The sequence below is a fragment of the Arachis hypogaea genome, chromosome 14 (assembly GCF_003086295.3).
Source record: "Arachis hypogaea cultivar Tifrunner chromosome 14, arahy.Tifrunner.gnm2.J5K5, whole genome shotgun sequence".
Classification (NCBI taxonomy): domain Eukaryota; kingdom Viridiplantae; phylum Streptophyta; class Magnoliopsida; order Fabales; family Fabaceae; genus Arachis; species Arachis hypogaea.
Genome location: NC_092049.1, coordinates 127,276,894 through 127,302,405, shown reverse-complemented (window position 1 = coordinate 127,302,405; position 25,512 = coordinate 127,276,894). Strand labels below are relative to the sequence as shown.

The window sequence follows — 25,512 nt, the reverse complement described above, 5'->3', positions numbered from 1 at the left end:
ATCAAACCAAACTTAATTAAGTCATATACCGTTGGTGTCATATTTACTATAATTGATTAAAATTAATTACATTTGAACCGAATAAGAGGAGGGATATTGCTCTAAAAGGGGGTCAGAGCACACTTAATTTTGTCAAGCACTCCATTATTAACGTCAAACCAAATAATTATCATCTCCAATAAAAAAAATAAAAATTTAGTTAATATGTATTCTAAATACGCAAATTACTATTACCAATTTTAATATATTTGTTATTCATTTATTAAAATAAAAATAATTTTTTATTAATAATAACCTTATTATAGTTAAACTAAAAAAACTACTTTCTATTTCATATTAAGTACTTTTTTATTTTTATTTTATTTCAAATTAAGTGTCATTTCTAATTTCAAGAGGTTATTAGTTTTTTTTTTTATATTATGCCCTTTATTAGTAATATAAAAAATAAAAAGAAAAAGAAAATGTTAGAAGACTAAATAATTAATGAAGAGAAAAATAGTATTTGGATACTTTTGTCTTCCTCTTTTAGTTGCTTAATTTTCAATAAAATTTAATAATTATCTTAATATCGGTGTGAAACAATGTTCTGAAAATCGGTTCGAATCGGTCAAATTAAAAACCATCAGTTCGAACAAAAGATAAAACCGTCAAATTCAAAAACCGAAATTGAACCGTCAAATCGGCCAGGAATCGGTCGGTCGAACCAAACCGTGATCCGGCCGGTTTTTGAATTTTGCCAAAAAAACGCGTTTTGACTTGGCCCTCAAAAGGAACCCTAGGACTCTTTCACCCAGACACCCACACTGCACACACCCACTCTCGAGCCTCCCCTCCAACCCTCCATTCTCACCTCTCGCTCTCTCCACGTTCAGTCTCCACCGTGAGCTTCCGGTGCAACCTCCGTCCAGCCACCGTCGCTGTCGCAAGGTCCGTGGAAGTCACTCACCTGCACAGACCTGTGGCGCCAGCTTTCTGTTCGCGCAACCAGCTTTCCTTTCAGCCGTCGAAATTGCAGCCACCACCAGCGCCAGTTGCCGTCGTGAGTGTCTTCCTGCTGGCGCCAGCTCTGTTCGACCCTTCCACCCCACCCACTGTTCCTGTCGCCGCCAGCTCTGCATTCTTCCCTATCTTCCACTAACCCTAGGTATAAATCTAATTTGTTGTAATAATAATTGTTGTATGATTAATTGTTAGTTCTACATCATTTCATTCAGCAACACCATTCGTATACGGGTCAACACCCATTTGAGTATTATTAAATGATTAATTGTTGAAGCTGATTGCTTGAAGGCTGAAGCATGATTAATTGTTGAAAAACTGTTTGTTTGAAGCACGATTAAATGATTAATTATTGAAGCATGATTAATTATTTGGATGTTGTTTGTTGAGATTATTGGGTAGTGGGTTGCTGTGATATTGTAATTAGATTGTATTGTTATTGCTCTGTTGAGTCTGTTCTGAATCTGATTAGTGATTTTCTGAATGTGAAATCAATCAAAGAAATTGATTTTGTGTTGTTGTCGAAATTATTGCTAAAAATGAATTTGTTACTCTGCTGCTGCTGTTTTTTAATTTATGAGTATGCTATTTTTTAATTTTTGTTGATAGATATATTATTTTGGAGTTTAGGGTGATTATCTGTTGCTGTTTTTTAATTTTAAACCAAATTGATGCTTTCAAAAAATTAACAAACAACAGATGTCCCATGTTATTTGATTTAGAGCAAGGAAATCATGAAGATGATGCTGTTGTTGGAGGTCTTGAGAGTGATGATGATGATGGTAGTGTATTTTTTTTATGCGGAAGACGGTGGTTCAAGGCTTCAAGTCACTCATTTCTAATGTTTTTACTTCATTCTTTAACTAAAAATTTGGTTTTTGATGCTTTTTAATGCTGAATTTGATTGATTCTGTGGATATTTAGACACCCTTTTGTTTATGATTCATGGAACTGAGAATTGGATTGTTTGGTACTGCTCTATATGTATATTTATTCTATATTTTGGTGCTGAGTCTCAGAAATATTCTCAATTACTTACAGCTATGATTTTCTTCTTGAATGGGATTTTATTTTTCCAAAAGAAATCATAGAGGATTAGGGTTGTGGATTTTTTAATTGAGTGATGAGTGTAAAGTGCTGACGATGATGACAAAAGTACTTGGAAATATATATTTTAAAAGTGTTTTAAAAATTTTTTTGAGTTTGTAAATTGATAAGGTCATATAGGTTTGGTGTGTTTATTTATATTTTATTTATTATTTTATTATAAAACAATTTTTTCAATTTAACCACGATCGAACTGGTTGAATCTATAAACCAATAAATCAATATTTAGAACGGTTCGATGATCGGTTCAATTTTCAGAACCTTGGTGTGAAACTAAAAAGAGGCGCTTAATATGAAATAAATAGAGTAATCATTAATGATCAAGTTAGCTAAAAAAATGTTCTAAGAACATTGGTTAAAAAATAATTTAAAAATTTTGGTTTTTCAATGCATTCCATACATAAAAAACTTAAAAAGTTTATAATTAATTTAAATTTTTTAATCAAAATTTTTCACTTTTGATGTTTTTAAAGTGTGTATTTATAGAACTTGTTAAGCACATTTTTATACTCAATAATATTTAAAATTTTTATCAAATTGAAAATTGCAAAAAAAAAAAAAAAAATACAACAATTATTTTTAACCAGGTATTATATCACCAGTAATTTTTATTATGGTCATATTATTATCAAATATATAACATTTTAACATTAAGTCTACTGATTTAACGCGTTCTACTGTTCTAGTAATAGTCCTTGTACATTTTTTTCTCAACATTGTTCATGAAAAATATTATATATTAATCATGCTATCTATCAACAATTAATAATTAATTATAGTAATATTTGTCAATAATTAAAAGCAAGGTTCTTTATGATTTCTTTAACAATTATGTTGATTATCTTTTTTATTGAAGTTAATTCTTTTAAAATAAAAATTGGAATTTCGTCTTTTTTTAAATTAATCTAACCATACTTTTAATCCTTTAGTTATATAATCTTGGGCAAGTTTATAATTCTTTTTTCAATCATTAATTTTTGTTGAAAAATATAAGCAATCAAAAGAGAAATATAAAAAAATTCCTAGTATTTTTCTCTCTCTACATTAATTCTTTAGCCTTATAATTTTCTCTTTCTATATTTAATAATAAAAGACATAATAGGTAAAGTTAATTAATGTCTCCTTAAAATTAGAACACAATATTTAATTTCCAACAAAAATAAAAATGAAAAAAGATACTTAATTTTGTTTGGACACTAGTACCTAATTAAAATCAATTCTATAAAACCACTTTCATTCAAACTCTAGGTCAATTCAAACACACACTAATTTGTTATATAAAAAAAATTTCAATAAAAAAAAGTCTTTTTCTAGTATATTTGAAAACTTTTAGTAGTATAAGTAAAAGTGTCAGAAAAATAAAAATATCTTTTTTCATAAACTAAAATTCACATTTTTTTAAAAGGTCTGTTTTACTTAATTTTTTTTAAAAGCTACAATTCACATTTTTTTTAAAAAAATATTCTACGTAAAAAAAGATATTTTTATATAAAATATTTAAATATAAAATTATTTTTATTCTTTTAAAATATAAAAAAAATTCACTTAAAAAAAATTTTTCTATAAAAATTCATCCAAACAAGACCTTAATACGAAATGGAAGAAGTATCTTTTAATTTTTTTTCTCTTTCTACTATTAATACTATCTCACATAAATTGTTATCCCTTTTCTTTAATTTTAACACATAACTATTAATGTAAACCACCAAAATTGTTTTTAGAATATTTTAAGACACTTTAATACTAATCATTAAATACATATTTTTTAAAAAGAGCTTTAATTTAGAAATCGGATTTAGATATAAATTTTTGCAACCATAATAAAAAAAATTATCGTTAAAATTTAGTAATTTTAAGCGAAGTGTATTCTTTAAGGTTTTTGTCAATCGCCAAAAATATTTTAAAAATAAAATATTCATAGATTTACTTTTAGTTTTTTGCATTTACTTCTTAAATAGTTATTTAAATATTCCTAAATCAAATACACAAATGGCTTGTCAAATCCAAAAGCCATTTTACCATTTATTAAAAAAAATATTCTTTGGTTATTTTATCATGTTTAAAAATATTTTGAAGATATTTTTGTTGGGTTAATAGTTAAATTCGTCCTTGAAAGATCACCCATTCTTGAAATTAGTCCTCAAAAGATTTTTTAGTTATATTAGTCATTAAAAGATAAAATGTAAGTCAAATTAGTCCTTCCGTTAGTTAGATGATGATGTGTCATGTTAAAATATTTTTTTAATAGTAGATATTATTTCGATTAATAGTCAAAATCGTCCTGAAAGATTACCCAATCTCTATTTTAGTCTCTAAAAGATAAAATTAATCAAAGAGTCCCCAAAAAATAATCGTGTTAGTGGAGTTCATCTTTTCGTTATCTCAGTTGATAACGTGGATAACGTTGGCTAACCTCATCGCCAAGTAGCACTCTCATCATTCCCGAGGTTCGCCTGCACACAATCAAATACCATCATCCATCTACCTCTATAGAACAAAAAATAATCCACACCAAAACAAATCTCTCCAGTTCAAAATTCAAATTAATTTCTCTTATGAAGATGATGAAACTGAAAAGCACATAACAAAAACAAAACTACCAACTTCAAATAAAAATTTAACACATATATACATGTGAAAAAATCACAATAAATTTAGGGATGGCAATTCCCTCGGCTAGAGCGGGTATCCGCGGGGAATTACTCGTCGGGAGACAGATTTGGGGATCATTTTCTTCCCGCGGGGATGGGAGACGGGTATCCTTTAATAAACGGGGCGAGGGCAGGGAGAGAGGTACCTGCCCCGTGATACCCGTATAATATCCGTATAGATAAAATTACATAAATATATATATATATGATGGAAACATAAAAACCTAATTCACTACGCCTTTGCCTCACTCCCTCACTCTCTCATCAGATCATTCTCACTCTCTCAGGTCTCACCCTCTTCCTCTTCCTTCCTCGCTTGCCAATGTTGTTTTGTGCTTGCTTCTCACAGCGTTGGTGTCGCCTGCACCTGTGTCGCCTCTACTCCGCGAAGACGAAATTACTCCAGCCATGCCTCTGCATCCAGAGGAGAGGAGAGTCGTCTTCACGTTGCACGCCTGAGGAGAACCGTCACAGTTTTCGTTACTGTCCAGAGTAGAGTTGTCTTCGTCGTTGCCGTTCATAGGAGCGAGATCCGCCTTCATCACCGTCCAGAGAAGATCGTCCTTCATTGCCGTCAGAGGAGAGCCACTGCCGCTCATCTTCCTCCTCTCACTGCATCGCTCACTGCTTCCTGCTCAAAGCTTCGCCTCTGGTCCGCCTCTGCTCTGCCGTTTTAATGTATATTTTGATTTTTAATTGATGAAATTGCTATGATTTGAATTCTATTAATGTGAAATTGGATTTAGGATTAGGGTTTGAATTCTGTTAATTGGTAAATTTGGGTTTAAAGATAGATTTTGTTGTTGTGAAATTAGATTTAGGGTTTAGGGTTTGAATTCTTACTAAAAAATTGGAAAATTGGATTATAATACTGAATTTAGGGTTTAGACTATGTTAAATGTTAATTATCTTTTATTTTTTAATTTTTCTATTTTTTAAATATTTTTGAATTTTTTTAAAAATCTGCGGATATCCGTGATCTCCGGCGGATACGGAGTTCCCGTTACCCGTCGCAGGGACGGGGCGGGAACGAGGATGGATTATAGGTGGCGGAGACGGAGGGCATGTCCCCGCCCCCATGGGGACCCATTGCCATCCCTATAAATTCTACAAATAAAAACAAAAAGATTAAGACTTTGAGAAAAACTCACAGATTTTATGAGTTTAAAATTGAAGGGGGATTCACCATAAAAAATTCCAATTGACCAAGAACCCTCATTGTCCTCTTGACAACCCAAATTAGAAAGACCCGCGTGAGCAGCAGGTGAGAAAGAGAGTCACCTATAAAGAGCCACCCATGGGAGGTGGTAATGGAGAGAAACACGGCTGAATATCCCATCTTGGACATCAAACGACATCATTTCAACCCTTGGAGGTAAAAAAAAAAAAAAACAAAAAACAAAACTACGATGTTTTGGAGTGTGTTACGTTATCAATTAACGTTTCACGTCAGTGAACATTAGTCACATCATTAATTGAGATGACAGAAGGATGAACTCTACTCATACGATTATTTTTGGGAACTAATTTGATTAATTTTATCTTTCAGAGATCAAAATGGAGATTGGATGATCTTTTAGGGATGATTTTGACTATTAACTTATATTATTTCATTATCAAATAATTGGTTCAAATCGATAACTTGTATATAAACGGATTAAAACATGTTTTTTGATGCTAAAAATTATATATAAACTAGTTTCAATTAAATTTTAAAATTAAAATCCATTTTACTTTTGAGACGGTTTAAACTGACATTATGTAAACTGATTTCAAACCATTTTTCAAATTAGAAAATGATTTTATGTGATTTCCAAACCATTCATAGTGATTATAGTATGGTTTTTGGTTTGTTTTGTGAAATAAACATGGTTTTGAAAATTGGACTGAATAGGCTGGTCGTATCAGTTCAATTGTGAATCGGCGTTGAAAACGGTCCGGTCGGATGCCTAAAATCGCTGATTTGGAAACTGCTCAAAAACTGTCGAACTGGTCGGAAACCGGCCGATCCTTAACAAATGACGACGTTTTGATTGCTTTCTAAAAAAAAAGAAACCCCAACGTGTTCTCCTTTCCCCCAACACCCGCTCCTTTCGTCACTGTGAAAGAAATCAGAAAGCAAAAAAGCTCCTATCTTCAAAGTTCAAAAATCAAAATTCAAACCAAAACCCTAACTTCTTCAATGGTGCCGCTACCACCGTCCATAGTTGTCGATGCCTCCGTGGCTTCCTCCTTCCTTCTTTTCTGAACCCAAACCCTTTCTTCTAGCTCACGTCGTCCATCTTCTCGTGGCGTCTCTGTTCGAGGCCTCGAGCATCTCGCCGCTCGCCCTGCTCTCCATTGAAGGTTAGTGGCACTGGTTACAGGGTTTTGTGTTGTTTGATTGTTTCCTTTTATGCTCTGTTTAGTGACTTGAGTCTGTTTTGAATGTGAACCCAATCAAATGATTGATTTTGGATAGCTATTGTTGAAGTTATTTCTGAAAATGGATTTATTACTCTGTTGTTACTGTGTTTTAATTTCTGTTGCTATTTTTGAATTATTTCTAAAAATTGATTTGTCACTCTGTTGTTGCCGTGTTTTGATTTTATGTTTAGGGTGATTACCTGTTGCTGTTTTTTAATTTTTGTTGCTGATTGTTTTTTATTTTTGGCTATGTTCAGTACTTTGTTGTGCTATTAGTGATGGTGTTTTTCGATTGGGTTTATCGTTTGAGAGTTGCTGTTAGTATCGTGTTGCACTATTTCCTTATTGATTTCAGTTATGGACCTTATGGTATTATGGATGATTATTTAATTTCTGGCTGTGCTGCTGCTGTTTTTAACTTTGTGAATATTTTGTTGATTTCAGTTATGGATGATAGCATTAATTAAAAAGCAATTGCTGATAATAATGCTTTGTAAATAATAATTTGCCTGCCAATCTTCCTATTTCAAATGATGCTGCTAATCCTAATCCTCATTCATTTTACTATTTAACATTTGAGTTTGTATTTTGATAAGATCATATGAATTTGGTTCATGACATTTTCATGTAGTGTTTTAAATTTAGAAGATATTTTAAAATTTATATTATACTATAATTATATTTTAGAATGTTTATTTATAATTCGTTTATTATTTTATTCTAAAACGATTTTTTTAGTTGAATTAAAGTTGAACCAGTAAATCAATAAACCAGTAACTCGAACAGTTCGATGATTGGTCCGGTTCTTAGAACCTTGAAAATAAACCAACACCATAGTCTCACTCTTTTTCTTTTAACTCTTCAAATCAAACCAATTAAATATTGGCTAATTAATTTGTCACACTACCCATAAATAAGTTTATTCTTATCAAGTTGATCATGTGATATTAAATATACATTTGTTAAAAATTTAATTTTGATGTATAGTGTAAAACAATTTTACATATACATTCAATTATATAATATTAAATCAGCAAAAATAATTATTTTTTATATTAATGGTGTATATAACACCCTCACTATCAGAATGTCACGCTTCTGGTTATACTACTCTGATAGCAAGAAGTATTACGACGACTTCATATACTTAATGATAAAATAGGATCCTTTGACTTGAAATCGTATCACTGTTATTTTTGAAAACCGGAAAAAGACTACTTTTTAAATAAAACAAGACAAGCATATACATGTACAAAACTTCTTACTCAAGTAACCTATACATATTATATACATACAAATCTTACAACTCCTATCCCTCTTACATAATATAATATTGATGGTGAGGGGTAAGTAAATAAAAACTAAACAGCATTATCGACTAAGCGAAATGCAATACAACACTTCGTGAGCTTTTTCATCCGTCTCCTGAAAAGATAAAACTGTAAGGGGTGAGAACCTAATCACACGGTCTCACCACAGAGTTTCAGAATTGTCATAATAAAATATTTAAAGAGAAATCTATTTTTAAGCTCAGTGATTATTGTTTGACCTTTGAATCTTTTAAAAAAAACAACAACTAGTCATCCAAAAATCCTTTTTCAAAAATCAATATTTAAATATCCAGAAATCCAAAACCTTTCTTTTCTTATAAGAAAATCTTAATCAGAAACCAACTACGCAATCAATCAACACAATCATCAATTTAGCACCAAAGCACATTCTCAAAAGTAGCACACCAGGACAAATACAGGCAAAACAGACAAGGAAAGCACAGGTTTAGGTAGCAGTTACAGCAAATAGTTCAGGTAGCAGTTAATAACAGTTTAACAATTAGGCAAACCAAAACAAATTCAAACCCAAGCAAAGCATACAAATGCATATAATGCATGTTTGTCATATGGCTAATGAGCTCATCTGTCGGTTATACAGCCAACCCGACAAGTCCGGTTTGCTAAACCCTTGGACTGTCCCCCAATGCGCATCCCCATGAGTCTATGCATATCTTTTTCTCATATATATATATATATATATATATATATATATATATATATATATATATATATATATATATATATATCAAATTGCTCAATGGGGGTACCATTCCTGGGAATTTATAAGTGCCCGGTCACCCTTACGTCGTAGGGTCAACAGAGTATCGAGTCTCAACCTGGAGCAAGCGGTGGCAAGCCACTGTGTCTACCCAGGGAAACTCGTGTCTTAGATAATTCAAATTCATAAGCCATATGAATAATTCATTCAACATTCATCAATATCTAAGTCATTCTCAATATCATCATCATTCATCAATCCATATCTCATTTCCAAACTCATTCAAAAATTATATTTCAAAGTCAATCCTCGTCATCCTTCTTTCCATTCCGTTCATCAACAATCCCAATTCAAAACATAATTCTTTCTTTGCTAAATAAATCAATCTTAAAACATATAATGTTTAAAACCAAATCTTTTTAAATAATTACTTCAAATGAAACTTCCAATTTTATAAAATTTTGGCAGCATCTCCTCTAAAACTTGGACTCTGCCACCCTTTTCGGGTCACATCTAAACATTCCTCAAATCCTTTCTCAACCATTTCCAAATCTCAATCATTTTCCAAAATCCAACCTATTCTAATATCAAATTATGTTCAAATCCAACCATTTCCAATAATAAATATTTTTCAAAATTAAACCAGCTCAAATATTAAATCATTTATAAAATCAAACTAATTCAAAACTAAACCGCTTCCAAAGTTAATTCATTTTCATATCTTAAATCATTTCCAAAGCTGATTCATTTACATTATCAAAATAACTTCAAAACCAAGAAAAATCACTTTTCATAATAATCAACTAAATAACTTTTCAAACTAATTTCTTTTCAACAATCACACCACTCAAGCAATCAGTCATTCAGTCCAGCAAACAACCACATTTATAAGACAATCATAATCACAGACATATGTTTCTCACATGAATATCTATTTATAACAAATCTATAAGATAAAATAAATTTTAAAAAAACCCTACCTTAGTATTGAAACTCATAGAAATCAAAACTTCAGCAACCGGAACTGCAACAGTAGCAACAACATTAACTCCCCGTTATAACAACAATGACCACAACACCAAGAAAAGCGGTGGATTCAAATCGATCGGAGTGCAACAAGAATGGTACTGGAAATTCCAAGTTAAAGCAAAAGCTCATAATCAGAACAATAGAACAAAATAGAAGCAAGACAAATTCAAGAAAGGAAAAGCCAAAATCAGATTGGTACCAAGGTAGTGTTACCAGCGGATCTGAGTAGTTTTAGAAGTGTTTCTCCAGCAACGGCGAAAAACACCTGGGAAAAAGCTTGCAAAGGCGGCGGTGACTTCGGTTGGCACCAACGACGGCGGTGGAACCTCTAGCAGCGATGAGAACGGTCGTCTCCTTCCTCTCGTGCTCGTTCTCTCTCTCAGACGCATTTCTCTCTTCCCTACGCGAACTCGTCTCACTACAAGAAACACAATTAAAATCGACGGCCAAATCAACGGCTAGGCCGTCGATAATATTAAAAATTGACGGCAAAATCGACGGCAGTGGTGGTCGTGATGCACCACTATTTCGTGGTATATTTTGTACTTAATTGAGTCGATTTTATCCACTAAACTCACACTTATTCATATAATTCGCATGTTATACATTTTCCTTCTTAATTCTGTGCTATGATTGAAAACATGCTTCTTTGGCCTTAAAATTGTTAATTATTAATCCTCTCTCATTACCATTCGATGCCGAGATCTGTGCGTTAAGTGTTTTCAGGCTTTATGGGGCAGGAATGGCTTAGAGGATAGAAATGAAGCTTGCAAAAATAGAAAGAACACAATAAATAAAGGGGACAACCAGCGAGGATCGACACATGCGCGTACCTGACGCGTACGCGTGAATTGGAGTTTGCACGACGACGCGTGCACGTACCTGACGCCTACGCGTGACTAGCGCAGAAGACAAGCGACGTGTACGCGTGACCAGAATTTTTGTCAATCGACGCGTACACGTGACTGACGCGTACACGTGACTGACGCGTACGCGTGACATGCGCTACCTGTAGAAATCGTAGAAAATGCTAGGGGCGATTTTGGGCTGAGTTTGGACCCAGTTCTCAGCCTAGAAACACAGACTAAAGCCAGGGGACAAGCAGAGACTCAACAGACAATATTCATTCACATAATTTGAGATTTTAGATGTAGTTTTCTAGAGTGAGAGGCTCTCTTCTTTCTCTAGGTTTTAGGATTTCTCTTAGTTTTAGGTTTATTTCTTCTCAATTCCAGGTTCAATGTTCCTTTAATTTAGTTTCTCTTCTACTTTTATTTATTCTATTATTCTAGTTTATTTATTTTCCCAATTTGGTTTATGAACTCTATGTTAGATTTGATTTCTTTATTTAATGCAATTTGAGGTATTTCATATTTATGATTTTAATTTATCTTTTTACATTCTTAGCTTTGGTTGAGTAATTGGAGACTCTTGAGTTATCAAACTCCTTTGTTGATTGATAATTGGGAGTTGCTGGTTGGTTTGGATCCCTCTAAAGCTAGTCTTTCCTTAGGAGTTGACTAGGACTTGAGGAATCAAATTGATTAGTCCACTTGACTTTCCTTTATTCCGTAAGGGTTAACTAAGTGGGAGCAATGAACAATTCTCATCACAATTGATAAGGATAACTAGGATAGGACGTCTAATTCTCATACCTTGCCAAGAGCCTTTCTTAGTTATTAATTTACTTTCTTGCAATTTATTTTTCTTGTTCCTTATTTAAAAACCCCAAAAATATACTGGTGCACGAAATTGTGATCCTCAACAATGGCGCCAAAGGCTTGGTGCTCTCAAACGTGAATCACACTTTGTCACAACTTCGCACAACTAACCAGCAAGTGCACTGGGTCGTCCAAGTAATAAACCTTACGTGAGTAAAGGTCGATCCCACGGAGATTGTCGGCTTGAAGCAAGCTATGGTTACCTTGTAAATCTCAGTCAGGCGGATTCAAATGGTTATGGTAAATTGATAATTAAAGTATAAATAAAATAAAATAAAGATAGAGATACTTATGTAATTCATTGGTGAGAGTTTCAGATAAGCGTATGGAGTTGCTTAGTTCCTCCTGAATCTCTGCTTTCCTACTGCTTTCATCCAATCCTTCATACTCCTTTCCATGGCAAGCTGTATGTTGGGCATCACCGTTGTCAATGGCTACATCCCGTCCTCTCTGTGAAAATGGTCCAATGCGCTGTCACTGCATGGCTAATCATCTGTCGGTTCTCGATCATACTGGAATAGGATTTACTATCCTTTTGCGTCTGTCACTACGCCCAGCACTGGCGAGTTTGAAGCTCGTCACAGCCATCCCTTCCCAGATCCTACTCGGAATACCACAGATAAGGTTTAGACTTCCGGATCTCAGGAATGGCCATCCATGGGTTCTAACTTATACCACGAAGACTCTAATATCTCGGACTCGGTCTCCTGTATTAGATATCTAAGAGATACTCATTCTATCTCATCTTCATGTAGAACGGAAGTGGTTGTCAGGCACGCGTTCATAGGTGAGAATGGTGATGAGCGTCACATAATCATCACATTCATCATGTTCTTGGGTGCGAATGAATATCTTAGAATGAGAATAAGCTTGAATTGAATAGAAAAACAATAGTACTTTGCATTAATACTCAAGGAACAGCAGAGCTCCACACCTTAATCTATGGTGTGTAGAAACTCTACCATTGACAATACATAAGTGATGAAGGTTCAGGCATGGCCGAATGGCCAGCCTCCCTCTAAGTCTAAGGTAGCATAAAACTGATCAAAGATGATCTCCAGATGTAAATACAATAGTAAAAAGTCCTATTTATACTAAACTAGTTACTAGGGTTACAGAAATGAGTAAATGATGCAGAAATCTACTTCTGGGGCCCACTTGGTGTGTGCTTGGGCTGAGAATTGAAGCTTTCACGTGAAGAGGTCTTTCTTGGAGTTGAACAGTAGTTTATAACCTGTTTCTGGCGTTTAACTCCACTTTGCAATCTGTTTCTGGCGTTTGACTCTAGAATAGGGCAGGAAGCTGGCGTTGAACGCCAGTTTGCGTCGTCTAAACTCGAAAAAAGTATGGACTATTATATATTGCTGGAAAGCCCTGGATGTCTACTTTCCAACTCAATTGAGATCGAATCATTTGGACTTCTTTAGCTCCAGAAAATCCACTTTGAGTGCAGGGAGGTCAGAATCCAACAGCATCTGTAGTCCTTCTTCAACCTCTGAATCTGGTTTTTGCTCAAGTCCCTCAATTTCAGCCAAAAAATACCTGAAATCACAGAAAAACACACAAAATAATAGTAAAGTTCAGAAATGTGATTTTTATTTAAAAACTAATAAAAATATACTAAAAACTAACTAAATCATACTAAAAACTATGTAAAAACAATGCCAAAAAGCGTATAAATTATCCGCTCATCACAACACCAAACTTAAATTGTTGCTTGTCCCCAAGCAACTGAAAATCAAGTAGGATAAAAAGAAGAGAATATACTATAAATTACAAACTATCAATAAAACTTAGCTCCAATTAGATGAGCGGGACTAGTAGCTTTTTGCCTCTTGAATAGTTTTGGCATCTCAGTTTATCCATTGAAGTTCAAAATGATTGGCATCTATAGGAACTTAGAATTTAGATAGTGTTATTGATTCTCCTAGTACAGTATGTTGATTCTTAAACACAGTTACTTTATGAGTCTTGGCCGTGGCCCTAAGCACTTTGTTTTCCAGTATTACCACCGGATACATAAATGCCACAGACACATAACTGGGTGAACCTTTTCAGATTGTGACTCAGCTTAGCTAGAGTCCCCAATTAGAGGTGTCCAGGGTTCTTAAGCACACTCTTTTTTTGCTTTGGACCTTGACTTTAACCGCTTAGTCTCAAGTTTTCACTTGACACCTTCACGCCACAAGCACATGGTTAGGGACAGCTTGGTTTAGCCGCTTAGGCCATGATTTAATTTCTTTAGGCCCTCCTATCCACTGATGCTCAAAGCCTTGGATCCTTTTTTATTACCCTTGCCTTTTGGTTTTAAGGGCTATTGGCTTTTTGCTCTTGCCTTTTGGTTTTAAGAGCTTTTGGCTTTTTCTGCTTGCTTTTTCTTTTTCTTTCTCTTTTTTCCTTTTTTTTCGCTATTTTTTTCACATTTTTTTCTGCAAGCTTTTGCATTCACTGCTTTTTCTTGCTTTAAGAATCAATTTTATAATTTTTTAGATTATCAATAACATTTCTCCTTTTTCATCATTCTTTCAAGAGCCAACATATTTAACATTCATAAACCACAATATCAAAAGACATATGCACTGTTCAAGCATTCATTCAGAAAACAAAAGTATTGTCACCACATCAAAATAATTAAACTAATTTCAAGGATGAATTCGAAATTCATGTACTTTTTGTTCTTTTGTAATTAAAACATTTTTCATTTAAGAGAGGTGATGTATTCATAGGACATTCATAACTTTAAGACATAGACACTTAGACACTAGTGATCATATAGTAAAGACACAAACATAATTAAGCATGAAGCACAGTAAATGAAAAACAGGAAAATAAGAACAAGGAGATTAAGGAACGGGTCCACCTTAGTGAGGGTGGCGTCTTCCTCTTCTTGAAGAACCAATGGTGCTCTTGAGCTCCTCTATGTCTCTTCCTTGTCTTTGTTGCTCCTCCCTCATAGCTCTTTGATCTTCTCTAATCTCATGGAGAATGATGGAGTGCTCTTAGTGCTCCATCCTTAGTTGTCCCATGTTGGAACTTAATTCTCCTAGGGAGGTGTTGATTTGCTCCCAATAGTTTTGTGGAGGGAAGTGCATCCCTTGAGGCATCTCAGGGATTTCATGGTGTGGAATTTCCTCATGCTCTTGTTGAGGTCCATAAGTGGGCTCTCTTGTTTGCTCCATCCTTTTCTTAGTGATGAGCTTTTGAGATGAATCTCTCCATCTCCCATGACTCAGAAGTGGAAGCAATTGCCTTCCCTTTCCTCTTTCTAGAGGTTTTTCTGGCCTTAGGTGTCATAAATGGTCATGGAAAAACAAAAAGCAATGCTTTTACCACACCAAACTTAAAATATTTGCTCGTCCCCGAGCAAAAGAAGAAAGAAAGAAGGAGAAGAATAAGAAAGATTGAGGAGAGGGAGAGGGAGTGTATTCAGCCAAGGGGAAGAAGAAAGGGTTGTGTTGTGTGAAAATGAAGAAGGAAGGATGGGTTTATATAGGAGTGGGGGGAGGTGTAGGGTTCGGCCATTAGGGTTGGGTTTGGGAGGGAAAAGAATTTGAATTTTTGAGGTAGGTGGGGTTTATGGAGAAGAGTGGATGGATGTGAGTGGTTAAGAGGTGATGGAGAAGAGTGATTGAGGTGATTGGTGAAGGATATTTTGGGGAAGAGAGATATGAAAAAGGTGTGAAAAAGAGAGAAGAAGGTAGGTGGGGATCTTGTGGGATCCACATATCCAGTGGGGTCAAGGGCTTAACATCCCTGCTCCAATTAGGCGTATAAAACGCCCTTGCTGTGCAATCCTGGCGTTTAACGCCAGACTGCTGCTTGTTTCTGGCGTTAAACGCCCAAATGTAGCCTGTTTTTGGCGTTTAACGCCAGGTAGATGCTTGTTTCTGGCGTTTAAACGCCAGAATGCTCCTCCTCCAGGGTGTGCTATTTTTAATGCTGTTTTTCATTCTGTCTTTGATTTTTCAGTAGTTTTTGTGACTTCACATGATCATCAACCTAATGAAACACGAAATAACAATAAAAATAAAATTAAATAACATTGGGTTGCCTCCCAACAAGCGCTTTTTTAATGTCAATAGCTTGACAGTGAGCTCTCATGGAGCCTCATAGATGTTCAGAGCATTGTTGGGACCTCCCAACACCAAACTTAGAGTTTGAATGTGGGGGTTCAACACCAAACTTTGAGTTTGGTTGTGGCCTCCCAACACCAAACTTAGAGTTTGACTGTGGGGGCTTTGATTGACTCTGCAGTGAGAGAAGATTTTCATGCTTCCTCTCAATGGTTACAGAGGGAGATCCTTGAGTTTTAAACACAAGGTTGTCCTCATTCAGTTGAAGGACCAACTCTCCTCTGTCCACATCAATCACAGCTTTTGTTGTGGCTAGGAAGGGTCTTCCAAGAAAGATGGATTCATCCTCATCCTTCCCAGTGTCTAGGATTATGAAATCAGCAGGGATGTAAAGGCCTTCAACCTTTACTAACACGTCCTCTACCTGTCCATAAGCCTGTTTTCTGGAGTTGTCTGCCATCTCTAATGAGATTCTGGCAGCTTGCACCTCAAAGATCCCAAGTTTCTCCATTACAGAGAGTGGCATTAAGTTTATTCCTAACCCCAGGTCACACAGAGCCTTCTCAAAGGTCATGGTGCCTATGTTACAGGGAATTAGGAATTTACTAGGATCCTGTTTCTTTTGAGGTAATTTCTGCCTATCCAATGCATTCAGTTCATTAGTGAGCAAGGGAGGTTCATCTTCCCAAGTCTCATTACCAAATAATTTGGCATTCAGCTTCATGATTGCACCAAGGTACTTAGCAACTTGCTCTTCAGTGACGTCTTCATTCTCTTCAGAAGAAGAATACTCATCAGAGCTCATGAAGGGCAGAATGAGGTTCAATGGAATCTCTATGGTCTCTAGTTAAGCCTCAGATTCCTTTGGTTCCTCAAAGGGAAACTCCTTATTGGACACTGAACATCCCAGAAGGTCTTCCTCACTAGGATTCACGTCCTCCCCCTCCCTTGTAGGTTCGGCCATGATGGTCAAATCAATGGCCTTGCACTCTCTCTTTGAATTTTCTTCTGTATTGCTTGGGGGAGTACTAGGAGGAGTTTCAGTGACCTTTTTGCTCAGCTGGCCCACTTGTGCCTCTAAATTTCTAATGGAGGACCTTGTTTCATTTATGAAACTTAAAGTGGCCTTGGATAGATCAGAGACTATATTTGCTAAGCTAGATGGAATCTGCTCAGAATTCTCTGTCTGTTGCTGAGTGGATGATGGAAAAGGCTTGCTATTGCTAAACCTGTTTCTTCCACCATTATTAAAGCCTTGTTGAGGCTTTTGTTGATCCTTCCATGAGAAATTTGGATGATTTCTCCATGAAGGATTATATGTGTTTCCATAGGGTTCACCCATGTAATTCACCTCTGCTATTGCAGGGTTCTCAGGATCATAAGCTTCTTCTTCAGAAGATGCCTCTATAGTACTGTTGGATGATTTCTTCAATCCATTCAGACTCTGAGAAATCATATTGACTTGCTGAGTCAATATTTTGTTATGAGCCAATATGGCATTCAGAGCATCAATTTCAAGAACTTTCTTCCTCTGAGGCGTCCCATTACTCACAGGATTCCTTTCAGAAGTGTACATGAACTGGTTATTTGTAACCATATCAATGAATTCCTGAGCTTCTGCAGGTATTTTCTTTAGGTGAATGGATCCACCTGCAGAATGGTCCAATGACATCTTAGATAATTCAGATAGACCATCATAGAATATATTCAGGATGGTCCATTCTGAAAGCATGTCAGAGGGACACTTTTTGGTCAGTTGCTTGTATCTCTCCCAAGTTTCATAGAGGGATTCACCTTCTTTTTACCTGAAGGTTTGAACATCCACTCTAAGCTTACTCAGCTTTTGAGGAGGAAAGAACTTGGCTAAGAAAGCCGTGACCAGCTTATCCCAAGAGTTCAGGCTACCCTTAGATTGAGAGTCCAACCATATTCTAGCTCTGTCTCTTACAGCAAACGGGAAAAGCATAAGCCTGTAGACCTCGGGATCAACCCCATTGGTCTTAATAGTATCACAGATCTGCAAGAATTCAGTTAAGAACTGAAAAGGATCTTCAGATGGAAGTCCATGAAACTTGCAGTTCTGTTGCATCAGAGAAACTAATTGAGGTTTAAGCTCAAAATTGTTTGCTCCAATGGTAGGGATTGAGATGCTTCTTTCATGTAAATTGGAATCTGGTGCAGTAAAGTCACCAAGCATCTTCCTTGCATTGTTATTATTTTCGGCCATGTCTCTTTCTTTTTCGAAAATTTCTGTCAGATTTTCTCTAGAGAGTTGTGCTTTAACTTCCCTTAGCTTCCTCTTCAGAGTCCTTTCAGGTTCAGGATCAGCTTCAACAAGAATGTTCTTATCCTTGTTCCTGCTCATATGAAAAAGAAGAGAACACAAAAGAAAATATGGAATCCTCTATGTCACAGTATAGAGATTCCTTATGTAAGTATAAGAAGAGAAGAATAGAAGAAGGAAAAGATAAGAATCCAAACACAGAGGGGAGGAGTGAGTTCGAATTCTTGAGTGAAAGAGGTGTGTTAGTAGATAAATAAATAAATAGAAGAATATGAGAGAGAGGAGTTTTCGAAAATTAAATAAAATAAAAATATTTTTGTTTTTAATTTAAAGTTAAAGTAGAAATTCGAAAATAAAAAAATTAAAATTTAAAACAATTAGTTAATTAGAAGAATTTTGAAAAAGAGGAAGGTGATTTTCGAAAATTAGAGAGAGATAATTAGTTAGGTAGTTTTGAAAAAGATATGATTGAAATAGTAAACTTTTAAAATCAAACAAAAAGTCAAGTGGTTAATTGAAAAAGATTTGAAAATCAAATTTTAAAAAGATAAGAAGTTAGAAAAGATTTTGAAATTGATTTTGAAAAGGATGTGATTGAAACTTATTTTGAAAAAGATTTGAAAAAGAAATTTAAAAAGATTAGATTTTAAAAATTAAAGTTGGTTACTTGACTAACAAGAAACAAAAAGATATGATTTTAAAATTTAAAGATTGAACCTTTCTTAATAGGCAAGTAACAAACTTTAAAATTTTTGAATCAATCACATTAATTGTTAGCATTAATTTTGAAAATATGAAATAGAAATAAGAAAAAAATTTTGAAAATAAATTTTGAAAATTTTCGAAAATTATGAAAGAAAAATGAAAAAGATTTGATTTTTGAAAAAGATTTGAAAAAGATCGAATTTTTAAATTGAAAATTTGATTTGACTCATAAGAGACAACTAAATTTTAAAAAGTTTTGAAAAAGTCAACTCAAATTTTCGAAAATTTTGAGTGAAAATATGAAAAGATATTTTTTTTATTTTTGAATTTTTAATAAGGAGAGAGAAAAACACAAAAATGATGCAAGACATAAAAATTATGAATCAAAACAAGAAAAATATGCAAGAATACTTTGAATGTCAAGATGAACACCAAGAACACTTTGAAGATCATGATGAACATCAAGAACTTATTTTTGAAAAATTTTCAAGAAAAGAAAACATGCAAGACACCAAACTTAGAAATTTTTAAATTTTAGATACTATGAATGCAACAATGCATATGAAAAACAAGAAGAGACACAAAACAAGAAAATATGAAGATCAAACAAGGAGGTTCATCAAGAACAACTTGAAGATCATGAAGAACAAGAAAGAGACTCAATGCATGTGTTTTCAAAAATTTAAAGAAAATTATAAAAACATGCAATTGACACCAAACTTAAAAATTGACACTAGACTCAAACACGAAACATCAAATTTTTGGTTTTTTTTTATTTTATTAAAAATTTTTTGATATTTTTCAAAAATATTTTGGAAAAAGAAAAATAAGGATTTCAAAATTTTCAATAAGAATTCCAGGAATCTGCAATGTTAGTCTAAAGCTCCGGTCCAGGAATTAGACATGGCTTACTAGCCAGCCAAGCTTTCAGTGAAAGCTCCGGTCCAAAACACTAGACATGGCCAATGGCCAGCCAAGCTTCAGCAGATATTGATACCTCCCATGTATACAACAACTATGTGTGTAACTGCTAAATGGGTGAAGAACAACAAGCTCTTGTGATGATAAGTTGAAACCTCGGTCCAAAAGATTAGACATGGCTTACAGCCAGCCAGGATTCAACAAATCATCATGAAACATTAGAATTCATTCTTAAAAATTCTGAAGAAAAAAATATTTTTGAAAATATTTATTTTTATTTTTTCAAAATTAAGAATAATAAAAACAAAAAGCTTAAAATTAAAATAAATTTACCTAATCTGAGCAACAAGATGAACCGTCAGTTGTCCAAACTCGAACGATCCCCGGCAACGGCGCCAAAAACTTGGTGTTGTTGCCAGACCAAAAACATGGCACTGTTGTTGCCGACAACAAATGTGAAATTGTTGTTCCCTCCCCGGCAATGGCGCCAAAAACTTGGTGCACGAAATTGTGATCCTCAACAATGGCGCCAAAGGCTTGGTGCTCTCAAACGTGAATCACACTTTGTCACAACTTCGCACAACTAACCAGCAAGTGCACTGGGTCGTCCAAGTAATAAACCTTATGTGAGTAAGGGTCGATCCCACAGAGATTGTCGGCTTGAAGCAAGCTATGGTCACCTTGTAAATCTCAGTCAGGCGGATTCAAATGGTTATGGTAAATTGATAATTAAAGTATAAATAAAATAAAATAAAGATAGAGATACTTATGTAATTCATTGGTGAGAGTTTCAGATAAGCGTATGGAGTTGCTTAGTTCCTCCTGAATCTCTGCTTTCCTACTGCTTTCATCCAATCCTTCATACTCCTTTCCATGGTAAGCTGTATGTTGGGCATCACCGTTGTCAATGGCTACATCCCGTCCTCTCTGTGAAAATGGTCCAATGCGCTGTCACTGCATGGCTAATCATCTGTCGGTTCTCGATCATACTGGAATAGGATTTACTATCCTTTTGCATCTGTCACTACGCCCAGCACTCGCAAGTTTGAAGCTCGTTACAGCCATCCCTTCCCAGATCCTACTCGGAATACCACAGACAAGGTTTAGACTTTCCGGATCTCAGGAATGGCCATCCATGGGTTCTAACTTATACCACGAAGACTCTAATATCTCGGACTCAGTTCCCTGTATTAGATATCTAAGAGATACTCATTCTATCTCATCTTCATGTAGAACGGAAGTGGTTGTCAGGCACACGTTCATAGGTGAGAATGGTGATGAGCGTCACATAATCATCACATTCATCATATTCTTGGGTGCGAATGAATATCTTAGAATGAGAATAAGCTTGAATTGAATAGAAAAACAATAGTACTTTGCATTAATACTCAAGGAACAGCAGAGCTCCACACCTTAATCTATGGTGTGTAGAAACTCTACCGTTGACAATACATAAGTGATGAAGGTTCAGGCATGGCCGAATGGCCAGCCTCCCTCTAAGTCTAAGGTAGCATAAAACTGATCAAAGATGATCTCCAGATGTAAATACAATAGTAAAAAGTCTTATTTATACTAAACTAGTTACTAGGGTTACAGAAATGAGTAAATGATGCAGAAATCCACTTCCGGGGCCCACTTGGTGTGTGCTTGGGCTGGGCATTGAAGCTTTCATGTGGAGAGGTCTTTCTTGGAGTTGAACGCCAGTTTATAACCTGTTTCTGGCGTTTAACTCCACTTTGCAACCTGTTTCTGGCGTTTGACTCCAGAATGGGGCAGGAAGCTGGCGTTGAACGCCAGTTTGCGTCGTCTAAACTCGAAAAAAGTATGGACTATTATATATTGGTGGAAACCCTAGATGTGTACTTTCCAACGCAATTGAGACCGTACCATTTGGACTTCTGTAGCTCAAGAAAATCTACTTTGAGTGCAGGGAGGTCAGAATCCAACATCGTCTGCAGTCCTTCTTCAACCTCTGAATCTGGTTTTTGCTCAAGTCCCTCAATTTCAGCCAGAAAATACCTGAAATCACAGAAAAATACACAAACTCATAGTAAAGTCCAGAAATGTGATTTTTATTTAAAAACTAATAAAAATATACTAAAAACTAACTAAACCATACTAAAAACTATGTAAAAACAATGTCAAAAAGCGTATAAATTATCCGCTCATCATATACTTTTCCATAACCAATCATAAGCATACTTCCCTGCAATTCCTTGAGAGACGACCCGAGATTTAAATACTTCGGTTTAATTTATTGGGTTTGTTTTAGTGAGAATCAAATTTTTGTACGAAAGGATTATTGTTGGTTTAGAAACTATACTAGCAACGAGAATTCATTTGTGAAATTCTTTACCGACAAGAATCCATTTGTTAGGTTGCTATTAAACTTGTCGATTTTTCAAAATTCTAATAAAATCGACGGCTTGCCAGGCCGTCGATAATAATTCAATAAAATCAACAACCTTTCCGTCTATAATATGAGGCTAAGAATTTTACCTGCTTAATAAAATTGACAGGTTTGCCATCGATATTATTATTATTATATAAAATCGACAACCTTTTCGTCGATATTTGATTCATTAAAATTGACAGCACAGCCGTCGATTTAATTATTAAAATATCGACAAACATGTCTTCAATTTTTTTATTTTCTTTTGTCTATTTTAAATTTAAAAAGCGACAAGGGTGTCGTCGATTTTAATAGCCATATTTTTTTATTTTTTATTGAAAAAATAGTTGACAATTAATACAAATAAACTTTTAAATATAGAAATAAAATTTATACTAAATATTAGATAACGAGGCAACTAAACTTTTAAATATAAAAATAAAATTTGTACTTAATATTAGATATAATCAATTTACAAACTTATCAAAATAATAAATAATCCTCTAACATAAAGAATTAAAGATTCAACATAAAGTTTCAAGACAACATAAATATGATAGTCCTATAGGCTATAATATTTTGAATTGGTTAGACATACACACCCAACACAAACTACTAACAGCGTTAATAGGATCAAGAATTTCTGAAGGGACCCCTTCAACTTCAGTTGGGATCTCAAACCCAAAAATCTCAGTCTTTTTGTACTCAGCATTTAAGAGGCTTCCAGAGTGAATAGCATCAATGATTTTTCTTGTATAGGGTAGCTTGATACGGCTACCATAACCATACCTGCATTAAACAAGTAAATAATCCTATTAAACATGTAATTAACAAAAGCCTTAAAAAGGACAATCATTCCGACGACGCTTACCTGCCACCAGACCAACTCGTGTTAACAAGCCAGCCGGTAGCGCCGTGCTTCTCCATCTTCTCAGCAAGCATTGTAGCATACTTTGTTGGGTGTAGCATTATGAAAGCAGCACCAAAAAAAGCTGAGAAAGTTACTGTTGGCTCCTTAATACCATCCTCAGTGCCAGCACCTAAAGTTATCAATTAAAAATATAATTATCACCATAAGATAAGGTGTAAGAATAAAGATATAATTATGTCTATGATCTGATACATACCAAAGCAGTGTAACCACTGATGAAATGGTACATGGTCTGTGCAAGGTTTAGCTTACTAACAGGTGGTAGCACACCAAAGGCATCACAAGCCAAAAGTATAACATTCTTTGGATGAGGACCAACACATGGCAATTTGGCATTTGGAATGTACTCAATAGGATAAGATGCTATTGTATTTTCTGCACCATAAAATCAATCAGTGTTCAAATTCAACTATAAAATAAATGTTTGTCCTTATTCAATTGCTTTGTAGACATCAACATTTTTCTTGGACAAACGTTTGGGTCTCTATTTAATACTATCCTTATCCTTACCAGATGACAGGAGGTTTATGTCAGCAACATTGAGGTTATTTTATATGAGTTGACCTGACGCTTTTTTAGATAGTTTTTAATTTAAGTTATCAAGAACTTGTTTTAAAATCATATTAAGAATTAAGTAAACTGCATGTTGTTGTTATGACTGAGTCACAACTCCATGAATTGATTTTTAGTAATCACAACAATAACATTAATTTTGGTCCCATTTACTTAATTCTTAATCATTAACACAGTTGACTGAGTCCTACAAGTTCTAGTAAACTTGGATTTTTGGTCCCATGATCACCTAGGTATAACTAAATTCTGTCAATCTCTTCATACTATTATCCAAGCCAAGAATATAGTACCTTGTCATAACTGATTAAGGGATTAACTATCAAATCGCTATCTTTCCGAAACGCAGATAAAATGACTAGCAACTAGCAACTAAATTTAATAATTTTGACAGAAACTAATTTCAAACATATGATTGCCTGTAGACATTTCAAGAAAAATACAATGACAGCACTTCTATAAGAATGTTTCTACATTTGGGAAAATTGGTTGCCAAGGCCATGTTAATGGAATTTCAACTACACCAAACTGGCAAAATCATTCTCCTCCCCAACAGCCAAGTAAATCCAACTCCATAATAGATATATCACAGAGCCAAATTACAACAATCATGAGGCAATTGGGACAATAAGTTAAAACAATATCTACAAACAAGAACAAAAAAAAAAGAGCGCTACTTATCACCTCGGCACTCAGCACCAGCTTCACATCTTCTCTGATCTTCAATGGAACACTTCATATTCAACAAAATTACACTTTCAACTCCAACAAGCTCTTTAGCTCCTACCAAAACCCTGAATCGCCACGGATCAGTATTATATTTGGTGGGACTAAAAAATATAATTATTAAATTTCTAAGACTGCCAATCACACCAAATAAAAGATTAAATCAAAATGCATTTTTTAATTCTCACAAGAACCTAAAACAAGGAACACTAACCTTTTGCTGCATCATACCTAAGATCAGGGTCAAAAAGTTTAACCATATTAACATATTCACCTGATCATGAGAAAAAGAAGTTAATAGGAGAATTAGTGATGCTGCTCGACCTTATCTTTTGACATGTAAACATCAATGAAAAATAAAACAAGGAACACTAACTTTTTGCTGCATCATACCTAAGATCAGGGTTCTTCTATTCCAATAGTTTGCCAACAACAACAGCACCCTCAACTCCCGCATTGGTTGCAATTGTGTGCACAAGAGTCTGGGATGTTTTTCGATTCAGTTAGTAGTATATGTTAAATTAAATTGAATCTGACAACAGCTTTAACAGATAAAAGACATGAATTAAATTAAACTAAAATATTAAGGAAGAGAACCACACACCCAATCTAATTTAATCTAATCTTAATAGTAATCACTACTACTCTTACTACTACTAAGTTATCTTAGGTACATGCACAAGATAGAGAAGTGCAGGTTGTCCACGAACTTCATCAAGACTGATTTCACTGAGAACTTTCTCTTCATTAATATGCTTTGGCAATGGAAGCTAAACCAATATACTTGATTGCATACACTTTTTTGCCTCAAACATGAGCTAAAAATAAAAGCTTGGAATGGTAACAAGTAACATAAATCTAATACCGTGAACATCAGGGTTTGACATTGAGCTGGTGAACTTGCTTAATCAAATCGGATTCAGAAACTTGTTCAGGAAGGTCAATGTC

At 34.6% G+C, this 25,512-nt stretch overlaps 1 protein-coding gene across 1 annotated transcript; it reads right to left on the bottom strand.

The window, feature by feature from the left end:
• Positions 1–5,760: 5,760 nt before the first annotated feature.
• LOC140178728 (phosphoenolpyruvate carboxykinase (ATP) 1-like) lies at positions 5,761–25,021 on the bottom strand. The gene is made up of 7 exons (XM_072215959.1): positions 24,958–25,021; positions 24,779–24,838; positions 24,523–24,621; positions 23,461–23,643; positions 23,209–23,377; positions 22,936–23,126; positions 5,761–5,855 (listed from the first exon to the last, which is right to left on the bottom strand). The coding sequence occupies exons 1-7, from the start codon at positions 25,019–25,021 to the stop codon at positions 5,761–5,763; spliced, it is 861 nt and encodes a 286-aa protein (XP_072072060.1).
• Positions 25,022–25,512: the final 491 nt, after the last annotated feature.

Coding starts and splice junctions, on each gene's coding strand:
- LOC140178728 (XM_072215959.1), bottom strand. CDS start 25,021: ATGCGGGAGTTGAGGGTGCTGTTGTTGTTGGCAAACTATTGGAATAGA. Junction 23,644..24,522: donor AGCTGGTGCTGAGTGCCGAG/GTGATAAGTAGC, acceptor TTTATGGTGCAG/AAAATACAATAGCATCTTAT. Junction 5,856..22,935: donor TAGTAGTTTGTGTTGGGTGT/GTATGTCTAACC, acceptor TAGAATTTATAG/GGATGGCAATGGGTCCCCAT.